The sequence below is a fragment of the Octopus bimaculoides genome, chromosome 11, assembly GCF_046866305.1.
Source record: "Octopus bimaculoides isolate indiv1 chromosome 11, ASM4686630v1, whole genome shotgun sequence".
Taxonomy (NCBI): domain Eukaryota; kingdom Metazoa; phylum Mollusca; class Cephalopoda; order Octopoda; family Octopodidae; genus Octopus; species Octopus bimaculoides.
In genome coordinates this window covers 55,943,106-55,958,105 of record NC_142938.1, presented here as the reverse complement: position 1 = coordinate 55,958,105, position 15,000 = coordinate 55,943,106, and the positions used below count along the sequence as shown (strand labels likewise).

The following is a 15,000-nucleotide window of genomic DNA, read 5'->3' as shown; positions in this document are numbered from 1 at the left end:
ATAACAGGTACAATATTTTTACCAAATATTTGGTAGAGATCTAAATATACATACATATATATATATATATATATATATATATATATATATATATTTATATATATATATATATATATACACACACATATATATGCATATCTATTATATTATGTTATATTACATTTTAATGGAAACCTTACACTTGAAACAAGCATTTTGAATTACTCAATGCTCATCATGGAAATTGTGTCTCTCTAACACGCCAAAATAGTAACAAGTACGGGATTATACACTAAATTCCATGCTTTAAATTAGTTATTTTTAATGAACTGGAAATCATTTATTTTGTATATTTGATAACAACGATATATATATATGAATATTGTGTGCATGTGTGTACATATATATCTGCATGTGCATGCACACACACACACATACACACAAACACACACATACATGTATATATACATATATGTATAATATATATGTATGTAAATGTACACACATATATAAATATACACACATACAAATAAACTTAGATAAGCTTAAGTCATATTTAGCTTAAAAGCGCACACACACAAATATATATATATATATCAATCATTATTTTGTTTGCAATACTGATTGTGTGTGTGTGTCCGTATGTGTGTACAAGAACAGAAATGGTAATTTGTTGAATTGTTCTATATCATACTCTCAATGATGTGTTTTTTCTTCAAATAATACTTTTTAAATATAAGAAAACTTTCAATAGAACAAATTACAAAGAAATACATAGTAAGCAAGAGAAAGAGAGGGAGAGAGAAAGAGTAGGAGAAAGTAGGGGAAGAAGAAAAAGGGAAAATGATGGAAAGACAAGAAATGTTTTCATTTCTTCATGCATAATGGAATGGTATATAATAAATATATTTTATGTAGAAAGGCAAAAAAAAAAAAAATGAAAGAAAAAAATGAAGAGACCTTAAAAAAAAAATTTAAAAGAAAATTAAGAATAGTTGCAACTGAATATACAGATGGACAATGTTTGTAGAAAATATATAATAATCAGATCAGAGAAATGGTATGAAAGAATGCAAGTTCATACAGAGAAAGACACAATACAGACACAATAGATGGCAAAAAGCAATAAAAATGAAGTTGTTTTAGGAGTGTAGCCAATATGTATATATATGTAAAAATATGAAAGGTTTAAAAATGGGAAAATAGGAGGGCAGAGAAAATGGTATATAATATTTAGAAGAAATCAGCAGCTGCATAAACATCACCTAGAAAATGACAGAAATTCAAAATTTGAAATAAAAATTAGAATATTTAATGCCAAACAGCCCTCCTTAACTTTCCTTGCTTACACCCCAATTAGAATAAACTGAAATTAAAAAAATAATAATAAAATGATGGTTTGAGACAGAAAGGAAGATTGGAATATTTACAAGGAGACTGAAAGCAAACAGCAGAAGATAGAAAAGAAGGGTTTTAAAATGCAATGAAGCCGACAGACTAAACATGCAAAACCGAGAACAGCTTACTGTACCAGACTGGCGACTTTTATCTACAAATAAAAAAGAATTAAAGAATACATTTATAATATTTCCAAAGTAGAACTGAACCACTAAAATATTTATTGAATGATAGAGGTGTTAAAAGAAGTAAAATTGGTTTTTAAGCAGATTTTATATACATACACACACACACAAACATATATATATATATATATATATATATATATATATATGTATATGCATGTTTTGATTATATATAGGTCATTAAATAATTAAGGTAGTGGAAGCAACTCAAAGTTAAATAGGATTCTAAGAATATAAAGAATTTTTAGTGAATCCCAAACTAATTTTATTTGAGTTAGAACAACAATTATAAATTAGGTAGTTTAGATAAGTTTTATATTTAAAACTTTCTTTGTAGTTTTGTATTCAGTTGCGTTAATGTTTCGGTATAAAGAATGCATTAGACATTTTATGTGATACAGAATTATATTTGAACACTGGACATCACCTCACAAGTAATGAAATCTCCAGCTGACCAATGGATAACAGCTATTTTATATGCATTGTTACTGCTTTGAAGTGTTTGTTGGTAAGAGCAGTCACAAAAAGAAGATCATGGGCTGCATGGTTGACTCAGTGCAACGAGTTACAATATAACTTCTACTATCTAGAAAATATATGTACTAGAGATGGGCCTAAGGGGAAAAATACTAGTGTAGGTGAGAAAACTTGTGTTGAAAATATAGTTTTCTCTCCATGTACAAAAGGTAAAATACATAATGTATTACATGCAATGATGAATGCTTGTAGAATATGAATAATGAATGCAGAAGACAAGAAGATCTGCAGTGACTAGAGAGGAATGTGTTAAGTGGACTATTGAATTATGCAGAGCTAATTCATAAGAATTATCCTGAGCATAAATGAGTTTAAAAATCAGATGAAAGCTGGAGGTATTGGTCTGCACTGGTTTGAGCATAATGGACATGTTAATGGATGTGATACAAAGTGCTGAGAGTTGACAGTGTAGAGTACACACTGTAATTATAGACCAAGATAAACTTGGGAAGAATTTTTTGGAGAAGATTAATAAAATATTAGACAGTAGTATGTTTAGGTCATTGCCCTTCCCTCATCTTGATACAAATCTGCAGCAAAATTTATTGTATAAATAAAAGTTTATGGGAAATAAATTACAGCGAGAGAAAGTATACAGAGGATATAACTGTGTGTCCTTTACTGACTATAGTATTTACCTCTACATTCTTTCTTTCCAAAGGACAAGTGTCCAAAATGGTGGATTTTCCACTCTTCATGTCAAATCAAACTCATTGTAATTTATTTACTTTTTTTCCTACAAACTTTTATGGATTAACTATTGTCACTGCAGATATGCACCATTTCTTTTGGATTTCAGATCTTACCTTGTTGTTGAAGAGCATGGTCAGAAATACAATATCAGTCAGCAGTAAGATTAAACTTATGGTTGTGAAGTCGTTACCTCCAGATATGTAAAACATATGAGTGATGGGAACCCAATATTACTATTGTGAAACAAAACTAAATATTTTTTAACTATTATAACATGCCTTAACATCAAATATTCTTTTGTATGCCAAAACTGTTTGGTATTCATGGTACATGATATTTTATGTGTGCACCCCCACCACATATGACAAGTATAATTATTTTCACTAAATGTAGAACTTTAGAAATACCTTAAATTAAACTAGATTAAAATAACAGAATGATAACTGGATTCTGAAGATAAATCCAATGAAAAGCCTTTTTCACATGTTATGCTTCTAATGGATCTAGCTCAATAGCCCTTAACAAAACAGTATTTTTCATGGCTACTTCTGTAGACTATTACACATTTGTAGGTGATTCTCTTATGATTACTTCAGTATGTAAAGTGAGGTCTATACTTCACTGAAGTTGTGTACTAAGATTGGAACATGTTCAAATTTGTCTCTCTTTCGTACTTGCCAAAATAAATACTATCAGTCACTGAGCTAATGTTGTCTTTTCCTTACCACATAAGTATTTCTAATTAGATTTTTCATAGGCCTGCATAAGTTGTTCATATTGGCTATGAAAAATAAATGGATGATTATTAACAAAAAATACACAATGTTCGTTTACATTTCACAGCTATGAGAAAAAATAGAAAATTAAAAGAATCAATGTCACTTAAAAAAATATAAAAGCTATCGTTAGAAAACAGTTAAAATAATTAACATATTTCAGCTCAGGAAACATAGTCTATGCAATATTGAAACAAGAACAAATTATTCACAACAAATAATGTTCTTTTATTTATTAAAAAAAAAAGTCATATTAGAAATATAACTTTAAAATGAGAATAAAAAACAGCTATTCTTACGTCTATATTTTTAAAAACATATTTTATAGAACTCAAGGTGGGTGTTATATAATATTCCATAAATTATAAAATCTGAAGCAATGTAATATTCTGTAAATTATTAAATATCTTTAGCATATTCTAATTGAATATCGACTACAGTAAATTGTTTCTATTCTATATATATTATAATAAAGAAAGCTACTTATTAATTTGTTTGCAGTATGTAACTATTGTTAAATAAAGCAATTATTAAAATCTAAACTGTCAGGAAAATTCTGAAAAATTCCAATTTTAGTACATTTTTATCAAAATGTTGTTTTAAAGGTATTGTAAATTTCAGCTACAGCAAACTAATTTTACTTCTCTGTGAAATAATAATATATAAAAATCATAGTCTCCATATCCACAAATCATACTTCCATGTTCTAATAATGGGACAATATTGTGGTATAAAGATTCTTGTTGTAAGCCAAAAAGTGATTCAGACCAACCATATTTGTTTAGCACTTCTAGATTGGGTGACATTCATGCTATCAGCACTATTTTCATTGCCTAACCATAATTTAAAACAACCAGCTACACTAGCAATGCCTAATTATCAATTCTTGGCTACTAAACTTTATTTCAAACTACTCACTTTAGAACTGCTTTGACTCACTTTAGAATTTGACTCACTTTACAACTGTTAATTTCCTTGTTAATTGAAAAGACTTAATAAATTATTTCATTTATAGAGAACTTTTAATGTTAACGAGAGCCTGGATTGATTGAGTTAATTGAATGCGAAGACGATTAGCTCAGAGATCGGTAATTCCTACTCAAGTAGCAGAGTTATGTAGTGTTGGGGAACCAAAATATTTAATTCTTGATAGCTGAGTTCTCAGTAGGTACTACTGTAAACAGCAGCTATGCTATGGAAGTAAAGACTGATTCATTTATTAGCTTGTTAGGGAAAGGTACTTAAGATAGATCAGTACCCTATCCAGTGGAAAATCCTTCTCAATTACTTATGAGAGCATAAAACAGCTTGACGAATCAAACTACCTTTTAACTGATAATCAATAAACTCATTGTGGTTGATTCATAATGGATATTATTTCACAGTGAATATATTACTTGTATTGTCATCAACAGGTAAATACATCGCAAGTCAATACATTGCAAGGTAATTCCATTGTCACTAATTCATTACCACTAAATCTATTATCAGGTTTTTATTAAGAGATTAAATATGTCACCAAACATTATTTGGATATATTTATACATTATTTACACAGTTTTTTATTAATCATTTTACAGAGTGTAGGTAAGTGAGTGAGAGAATGCGTTTGTGTGTATGTGTATGTGTGTGTGTGTATGTAACCTTGCCTTGACATCATTGAATGGTTGCAAAATGAGCATCACCATCATACAATTGATATTTTTCTTTTTCCAATCTTCCATGGAAAAGATACCTGGCTATGGGAAAATATTATATATATATATATATGTGTGTAATGGCTGGAGATTCAACGGGCATGTTAGATGGCAGCCTGGTATCTTCCATGGTGTGCATGGGAGCCATGGATTTGGCTCCCAAAACAAAAAGAGAACAAGGCTACTGAAGTTCTGTGATGCAAATAACCTTTTGATCTGCAGCATGCACTTCAGGAACCAGCCAGCCAGCCAGCCAGCCAGCCAGCCAGCCAGCCAGCTACCTGATAACCTACCAATCAGGTGTCTGTGCTAGCCAGATTAATTACATTTTCACAAGATAGTGGGATGCATGGCTGCTCCTAAATACAAAGACCCTCCCTGGTGAAGAATGTATCCCCCCCCCCCCCCAGCATAGACTAGTGACTTTAAACTCTAGGCTAAAAGGATGCCAAGAAGTAAACCGATCTGGAAAAGAAGGATTTGGAAGCTTAAGGACCCTTCATATGGTCAGAAATTTAGGGATGTCCAAATTGAGAAATTCAATGAAAGGGAGGAAGAGCTACAGACTTGTGACATAGAGGTCAACTGGAAATTCCTGAGGGACAGCTTGCTGAGTGCCACAAACTAAATCTGTGGCTGGTGAAAAGTCCTATTCAGACCTAAAGTAATGTGGTGGTGGAACAATATGGTAGATAGGGCCATTAGAGCTAAAAAAAACAGGCCTGGAAGGCCTGGAAGAATGGAGGTAGCAGGGAACTATATCAGATTGCTAGAAGGGATGCTAGGAAACAAGTATATCTAGCCAAGAGAAAAGCAGAAAAGAAGAAGTTTGCCTATGTTCAACGATGGTGAGTACCAAAGAACTGAAGTGTTTCAGATTGCAAGATAGTGTGTGAGAGAAATTCATGATGCATAGGAGAGAAATATGTCTGTATAGATGATGGTGCACTTGCATGTAATGATTCTGCAAAGAAAGAGGCTTGGAAATGCCATTATAAAAGACTGCTGAACGTAGAGAATGAATGGGAGGAGGAGAGTCTGCTAAATGTTGACCCAGTTGAGGGACTGGCTACTCGAATCAACAGTTCCATGATAGATAAAGCAATTGAAGATATGAAGACAGGAAAAGCCCCCGGCCCATCAGGAATCACCACTGAGATGCTTAAAATATCTGGTGGTGTGGGTTATGGTCTTGTCACCCATATTATACATCAAGCAGTTTGCAAAGGAGTGATATCCAATGACTAGTGTAGCAACACCATAGTCAACTGCTACAAAGGTAAAGGTGATGCCTTAGATAGAAATAATTACAGAGGTATCAAATTGCTGGATCAGGTGATGAAAGTTATGGAGAGAGTCATAGCCCAACTAATTAGGAAGGGAGTTAGTTTAGATGAGATGCAGTTTGGTTTTGTGCCAGGGAAAAGCACCATTGATGCTATATTTCTGGTAAGGCAGCTGCATGAGAAATACATATCCAAAGATAAACCTCTGTACTTGGTCTTTATTGACTTGGAGAAAGCCTTTGACAGGGCTAATAGAAGTACCAGACTTAAAAGGTAAGTACTGGGGGTTGATTTGTTTGACTAAACCTATTGAGGCAGAGACCCAGCAGAGCCACAGTTCAGTGACCGAAACAAGTAAACGATAAAAGAGAAATGATCAAAATATATTTATCTCAACATTTATTTATTTAAAAAAAATTTGGTTGACTTTTTTTAATGCAACCTTTTTATTCTGAGAAAACAAAAAATAAAACAAAACAACTTAAGATAAATTGCCTAATGATATAAGTTATTCATGGTGGAATTACCTTGAAATAGATTTACCAGGTGATGAAATTACAAAATAGTATATTCACCATGATATAATTACTCCCAGTAAATTTATCATGATGAATTTTCTGTAAATTCCTTAACTTGTGAAAGCTAACAAGACTTTCTTGATGTACTTTATATTGACCCTTCAGTTATGTATAATTAATTTTGTCCTGAAAATATTCGTTGTTGAAGTATTTATTGGTTATATGTATGTTCTAATAATTATGAATTATTTACCTCTGAACAAATGAGAAACCAGCAATGTATACTAGCTCCAAGGATATTTGAGAATTAAAGAAGCATTAGCTTTAGGGGTAATACTGTAATCTAACCATTATTATTCCTGTTTTTGTGTTGAAAAATACATCCTTTGTTTAAATTAATTTTGAAAATAATAAATTTATTGAAATAACTTTATTCATATTAAGCTAGGGTTTGAAATGAAAATAGCATGAAATTTGGATGAGAAATTTTAATTTAGATCACTTAAAAATAGGGAATTTGTATTATAGAACCAAGGTGGTTTTTGGATTGGTTGTGATCAAAAGGGTTAAAAAGATATGGCTCTAATCAAATGACAACTCATTGAATCTTCCACTAATATTTATGAAGATGATAAATGATAATACGTTCAAAGTATCTAAAGTTGTGAATTTGTATGCTTGCTGCCTTATTTATTTCTTGAAGGAAATTAAAGTCAAAATTGCCCACAATTTTATTTTATTTTTTAAAATTTATAATTTAGAGTGAAGATTAATAGGTTAAGGCCACTGTCAAATCTAGGTTTATGATCAGAGAGGTCTTAAGAGAAATGTCATTCAAAAGCAGAAGAGTGGATATGATAGTTTCATAGAGTGAAAGGTTCCTGTGGGAAAGAAAAGATAAATAGGAAAATATTTGAAAGTTGATCAAATGTAATAGAAAAGGAAAAGTGAGATACAGAAAGAAAAATAGGAATGAATGAACAAAAGTTGGTTTAATTTAGAAGAAAGAAAGATATAGATAATAAAGCAATGAACTTTGAAGTAAAAAAAAAAAGAAAGAATATTTTACCTTCAGCCATTTCTTGTAAGCCGACATCGAATGCCAGTTTGTCATTTGATGAACTAGTTGAGAGACAAGACAGATACTGGGGGAGAAAAATAGGAAATTTTTTAGTATGTAATAATAATAACAGTAATGACAATAATAATGGTTTCAAATTTTGGTACAAGGCCATAAGTTTGAGGGAAGTGGCTAAGGTAATTAAATCAACCCCAGTGCTTAACTGGTACTTATTTTATTGACCATGAAATGATAAAAGGTAAAATTTGAACTCAAAATGTGAAGACAGCTGAAATGTCACAAAGCATGTTGCTCAGAGTGCTAACAATTCTGCCAGTTTGCTGCCTTGATAATAAGTACCAATCTTGGTTTTGTTTATGTACCAGTAACTTAGTGGTTTGGTTAAAGGGTCTGATAGAAAAAGTACCAGACTTGAAAATAAGTACTAGGGATGATTTGTTTGACCAAACCTTCAAGGCAGTGCCCCAGCAAGTCCGTAGTCCAAGTACTGCTTATTCAAGTAAACTTCATTCTGTAGATGACTCTTGCAGACTACAATAACTAATGTGGTTCAGGGCATATCTGAAAACCAGTTTCAAAATGTATTTCTTGAACTTTAGAACAAACAATGTTATCTTTTATCTTTTATTGTTTTTAGTCATTAGATTGTGGCCATGCTGGAACACCACCTTAAAGAATCTTAGTTGAATGAATTGACCCCAGTACTTATATTTATTAAAGCCTCATGCTTATTCTGTTGATCCCTTTTGCTGATGCTATGCTACTGGGATGTAAACATACCAACACTGATTGTCAAGCATTGGTGGGAAATAAACAGACACAAATTACACACACACACACACAGTAAAGACCCTCTTCGGCCTTGAATGACCATGGGATTGCACCTAGAAAGTTCCCCTCCGAGGCACAAGTCCAGGCAAGGTTGTTTATGGAAGACCAGCAGTCACCCATGCACACTAGCCTCTCCTCTCCATGTCACATATTTTATCCAAGGGCAAGGCAAATGCCAATACAGCTTGGAATCAGTGACGTTGCAATTCATTTTTACAACTGAGTGAACTGGAGCAACATGAATTAAAGTGTCTTGCTCAAGAACACAACACACAACCCAGTCTGGGAATCAAACTCACTACCTCATGATGGTGAATCTGATGCTCTAACCACTGAACATCCTTCACATACACACACACACACACACACACACACACACACACACACAGATGGGCTTTTTCAGTTTCCATCTACCAAATTAACTCACAAAACTTTGGTTGACCCAAGGCTGCCACACAATAGGATTGAACCCAGGATCATGTGGTTGAAAAGCAAACTTCTTACCACACAGCCATGCCTGTACTTAGTTGTGTACTTATTAAAAATAAGCAATCTCAAGAATAAATCTATTTATAAACGTAATAAATTATTTCAATTATTCTTTTTATAGATTACTTCTGTTACACACAAAGATCTAGAGTTATATAAATTTAAAACTGTTCAAGGATTTAATATGATTATGCATAGGAACCAACATTGATTGATAAAAATATGTTTTGCTTTACTTTCTTTAGCAGATTTTTTCTCATGCTCATTCATTCCCTTCACTGCATTGAGAAAATTTATAGCATGGCGATATATATCTAGTCAAAGCTATAACTGAATTCAAATGTTTTGGCATCTTACAATGAATTGAAGGGTCATTATCTATGACAAGAATCTCTAATATATCAGTATACTGTAAGCAAATATCGATTTCTGAAGAGTATAATTAGAATCTGTAGATCTTGTTGAACTTGACTAATCTGCTTCTACAAATCTAGATAAACAATCTGGCACGAATCAGAATTCAGTGTTCTTTAAAATAAACAACTTGTTCCCAGTTCTTTTATTGGAGTCTGCCTGGTTTTTCATTTAGTAAGAATGATTCATTTGCATTTGACATTGGTTTTAATACCTGTTTGTTCTCCTCCTTGGAACAACTTCATTTGTTTGCCTGTCAAGCTCTGGTCAACAAACTTGCTATGTTTTACAACTCTTCATTTCTCAGATGCAATTTCTCTAATCGTGCTTTTCTTAATTACCAAATTCTTCCTACCATGATTATACAGTCCTGTATTCAGTCATAATGTATTGAGAATTACAATATCAAGTATGTTCTAGTTTTGAAGGGAGAGTTAACTGTTATTTCAAGTAGTTTAACTAACCTCATAGGTGCTACTTTTTTGATTCATTGCAAAATATTTCAATGTAATAATAAAGGTTTTAAATTTTGGCCCAAGGCCAGCTAGTTTGGGGGAGGGAGCTAGTCAATTATATCAACCCCAGTGCTCAACTGGTACTTATTTTATCGACCCCAAAAGGATGTAAGGCAAAGTCAACCTCAGCAGAAATTGAACTCAGAACATGAAGATGGGCAAATGCCACTAAGCATTTTGCCCAGTGTGCTAATGATTCTGCCAGCTCACTGCTTCGTAATGGTAATTATAAACTAAAGTAGTAGAGGTGGTCTTCAGGAAATGTTTCTTGTCTTCACAAACCTTCATGGAAGACATTTTATTTAATTTATGAAAAATGGTTTCCTTCTAAGAATCTACAAACCAATTTTGTTTTTATTCACCACAGTGTATTACTGGTAAATATGCCTAAAAAGATGAAAGGTAAAGGTAAGCCTGATGGAAATTGAATTTAAAGAATTGACCTGGCTGTGTGGTAAGAAGTTTCCTTCTCAACCACATAGTTCTGGGTTCCGTGCCACTGCATAGCACCTTGGGTAAGTGCCTTCTACTATAGCCTCAGGCTGACCTAAGTCTTGTGAAGGGATTTGGTAGACAAACTGAAAGAAGTCTGCTGTGTGTGTGTGTGTGTGCTTGTATGTGTATCTTTGTGCTTGTGTTTTTCTCCCACTACTGCATAACAATTGACGTTGGTGTTTTTGCATCGCTGCAACTCGGGCATTTGGCAAAAGAGACCTATAGAATAGATACTGGGGTCAATTCATTTGACTAAAATTCTTCAATGTGGTGCTCCAGCATGGCCACCATCTAATGACTGAAACAGATAAAAGATTATATGTGTATGTGTGTGTGTGCACATGAGTTTGTGTGCGTGTGTATGCTTGTGTGCGTATTGGGTAATGTTTACTTATCTGTGTGTGTGTGTGTGTGTGTGTGTGCACATGTGTGTGTGTGTTTGTGCACACATGTGTGTGTGTGTGCACACGTGTGTGTGTGTGTGTGTGCGTGTGTGTGTGTGTGTGTGTATACCCGTATGTGTGTCCCTGTTTGTGTATGTTTATGTGCTTGTGTGTATTTATGTGTTTGTGTGTGTGTGCTTATATGTGTAAGGGTTTCAAAAAATTGGATTTTAAATTGTATGGTGCTATAATGTGAAATAATAGAATAGGAGCTAACATTCTTGAAGCCTAAGAAACGTTCTTTTAATCAATTGATATTAATCATGTAATGGAGAGAAAAGCCATAGTTTTAATGATAACTCTTATCATGAGAGACAAGGAAGAGAACTTTAAAATTCAAATTGATTTCTAAAATTTGTCATATTTTGTGTGGTCATAATACCAGTAACAAACACGTGTACTGGTTCAATTTCACATTTTTATTATAATTCAGAAAGAAATGAAACCAGTGCACATGTTTATTACTGGCATAATGACTCTCAAGATACAACAAAATTTGTTTTGACGTAAGAATTCATCATCATCATCATCATTTAATGCTGTTCTCCATGCTTGCATGGGTTGGATGGTTTGACAGGAGCTGGCTAACTAGAGAGCTGCCTGGGCTCCATAAGGCCTGCTTTGACATGGTTCCTACAGGTGGATGCCCTTCTTAACGCCAACCACTTTACAGAGTATACTGGGTGCTTTTTATGTGGCACTGGCATGGTTACTTTTACATGGCACTGGCACATGCACGTTTAGGTTTCACTGGCATGGGTGTTTTTATGTGGCATGGGTAATTTTATATAACATCAGGACTTCTAGGACTTCTCAGCTGAGAGAGGGATGTCGATGACAAGTCTGTATGTATGGATGGTCACAATTCTACTTAGCTTGTTGTGTCTTCTCAGGCACAGAAAACTGCCAGACGTCTTGGTCCCTTGTCATCTCTGAGGGCCAAAGTCTGAGGGTCCTTTCTCACTACATGAAGAATCATGCAAACCAAATACAAAAATGAATTCTATGATGAAAGCACTGATACTGGTGCCATTTAAGAGCATTGGTGCTTGTGCCATATAAAATGCACTGGTGGTAGTGCCACGTAAAAGTCACTGGTGATTGTGCTACTTAAAAAGCTCTGGTGATGGTGCCACATAAAAATCACTAGTGATGGAGCCACGTAGAAGGCACCAGTGCTGGTCCCACAAAAAAAAGCACTGGTGCTGGTGCCACAAAAGAAAACACCTGCAGTGGTGCTGGTTCCACACACACACACACACATGCATGCACACAAAAAGTACTGGTGCTGGTGTGACAAAAAAAAAAAAGCACTGGTGCTGGTGCCACATAGAAAGCACTGGTCCTAGTGCCCCATAAAAAGCATTGTTTCTGATGCCATAAAAAAAGCACTGGTGATGGTGCCACAAAGAAAGCACCCAGTCCACTTTGTTGGCATTAGGAAGGGCTGTAGAAACCATGCCAAAACAAACTATGGAACCTAATGTGGTTCCTGGCCTTGCCAGTTCCTAACTAACTATCCAAGCCATTCTAGCATGGAAAATGGATTCTTAAAGATGATGATTATGAGAGTGTTTCTGTGTTTTTAAGCTGTTGAACATAAATAAGTTAGAAGAGAGTGATCATTCATTGTACTACTACGACCCACATTAGATTGAAAGTCAATGGAATTAATTCTTTGTTATTAATATATTGATAATCAATTGGAGTAAAACAAACAGAACTTGTCATGCAGCAAACATTGTTTTCAAGGATTGAATGTTATATGCTGTGATAAAGTTAACTAATTTAGTTGGTTACTAATACTGAAGTAAAATGTCTACAAAATCATTTTTTAATCTATTATCATTATGCCAACATGAAAAACGGATGTTAAACGATGATGACGATGATGATGATGATGATAATTTACAAATAACCTTGTATAGTGAGCAAGTTGAAGTGATGGAGATAAATAATCCTGTCTGGTTACATTATTGATTTGTATAACATAGGCTCAAAATATCAAATTTATGGACTCTGCTCTCTCTCTCTCTCTCTCTCTCTCTCTCTCACACACACACACACACACACACACACACACACACACACACACACAATTAAAATAAGGCTATTGTTTTAACAAATTTAAGAATACCAATAAAACATGTATTGTGAGTAGGGTCAAATTTATTTTAAAATTCATGTTTTGTAGCATTTTACATTTTACATATTTGTAGACACACTCACACACACACACACACACACACACACATATATATGCATGTATGTGTGTGTATATATGTGCAAGTAAATATGCATGTACGTTTTTATATATATATATGTGTGCGTGTATGTATATATATATGTGTGTGTGTGTGTGTGTGTGTGTGTATCTCCATTTCTTTATGTTTATATTAATCTAAAAATTATGTTTATGCTGTGCCTCTTTGTTTTCATTTTTTGTATAAAATAAGTACTAAACTGAAGCAAGTAATGAGATTGGAGCACCCTTGGAAATGGTACTCCAGCATGGCCAGCTAAAGAATATAAGAATAAAACAATGAAGAGCAGATTACTCACCATGCTACTGTGAAGATGTCGAAGTAAAACAGCATGACCATATAAAAGAGTTCTATGTCCTGATTGTGTGGCCTGAAATTAAAATAAAACCAAATTATGATTGAGCTAAACAAAGATAATACAATTGGCATTTAATGGGAAATATAATAATAATAACAATAACAATGATAATCTTTTCTACTGGAAACACAAAGCCTCAAATTTGGAGGAAGGGATTAAGTCAATTACATCGACTGCAGTTCGCAACTGGTACTTATTTAATCGACCGCGAAAAGATGAAAGGCAAAATCAACCCCGGTGGAATTTGAACTCAGAATGTAGTGGCAGATGAAATACCGATAAGTATTTCACCCAGCATGCTAACAATTCTTATTTCTTTATTGTCCACAAGGGGCTAAACAAAGAGGGGACAAACAAGGACAGACAAAGGGATTCAGTCGATTACATCGACTCTAGTGCATAATTGGTACTTAATTTATCGACCCTGAAAGGATGAAAGGCAAAGTCGACCTCAGCAGTATTTGAACTCAGAACGTAACGGCAGACGAAATACCACTAAGCATTTTGCCCAGCATGCTAACGTTTCTGCCAGCTTACCGCCTTAATAACAATGATAATAATCTTGCAAAGATTAAAGTTTTAGTTTGAAGAGGAAAAAGTCAGAATTGCCATCTGTCTATTGCTATTTGGAAAGAGGTTGTGCTCAGTGTAACTGAAAGGAATTGGCAGAAATTCTATATACAGTACTCTATATACTTTGCAGATGTTCAAAGGGTTCACAGGTAAGCTTACAAATAAAACAGGCCTTGGATGTGCACAGCAGTGCACAGCAGTGACAGTAATTTTATGTGTAAAAGTAATCAAGAAATAGCTTTTTTTAACTGCCTAGAAAACTCCCGAGAAGTAGTTGATAGCATTTGTTACATAGTGACCTGATTAGAAATAGAAGTGGATGTTCTATAAGCATAGCTGCCAGGCTGGGATGTAAAGGTTCTGGAGTGACTACCTCAGGTAGGCTTTCTTGCTCTTACTGAAAGTCAGATTCTATGAATACTGGTGCATGAAACACAGTGTTGTATGGTAGTAAAACAGGGACCTTAA

At 33.8% G+C, this 15,000-nt stretch overlaps 1 protein-coding gene across 50 annotated transcripts in view; it reads right to left on the bottom strand.

Annotated features, from left to right (window-relative positions):
* LOC106881762 (ryanodine receptor) overlaps positions 1 to 15,000 on the bottom strand; it is a 385,182-nt gene that overhangs the window by 291,227 nt on the left and 78,955 nt on the right. For 39 of the 50 annotated variants that reach the window (XM_089360088.1, XM_014932251.3, XM_014932252.3 and 36 more), the window contains exons 4-6: positions 13,900 to 13,971; positions 8,139 to 8,214; positions 1,511 to 1,528 (exon numbers count right to left, since the gene is read on the bottom strand). In XM_089360088.1, the coding sequence (XP_089216214.1) occupies positions 1,511 to 1,528; positions 8,139 to 8,214; positions 13,900 to 13,971 (166 nt within the window). The remainder of the gene's footprint in view (positions 1 to 1,510; positions 1,529 to 8,138; positions 8,215 to 13,899; positions 13,972 to 15,000) is intronic. The other 11 variants (XM_052971840.2, XM_089360096.1, XM_089360103.1 and 8 more) reach the window with 1 other exon arrangement.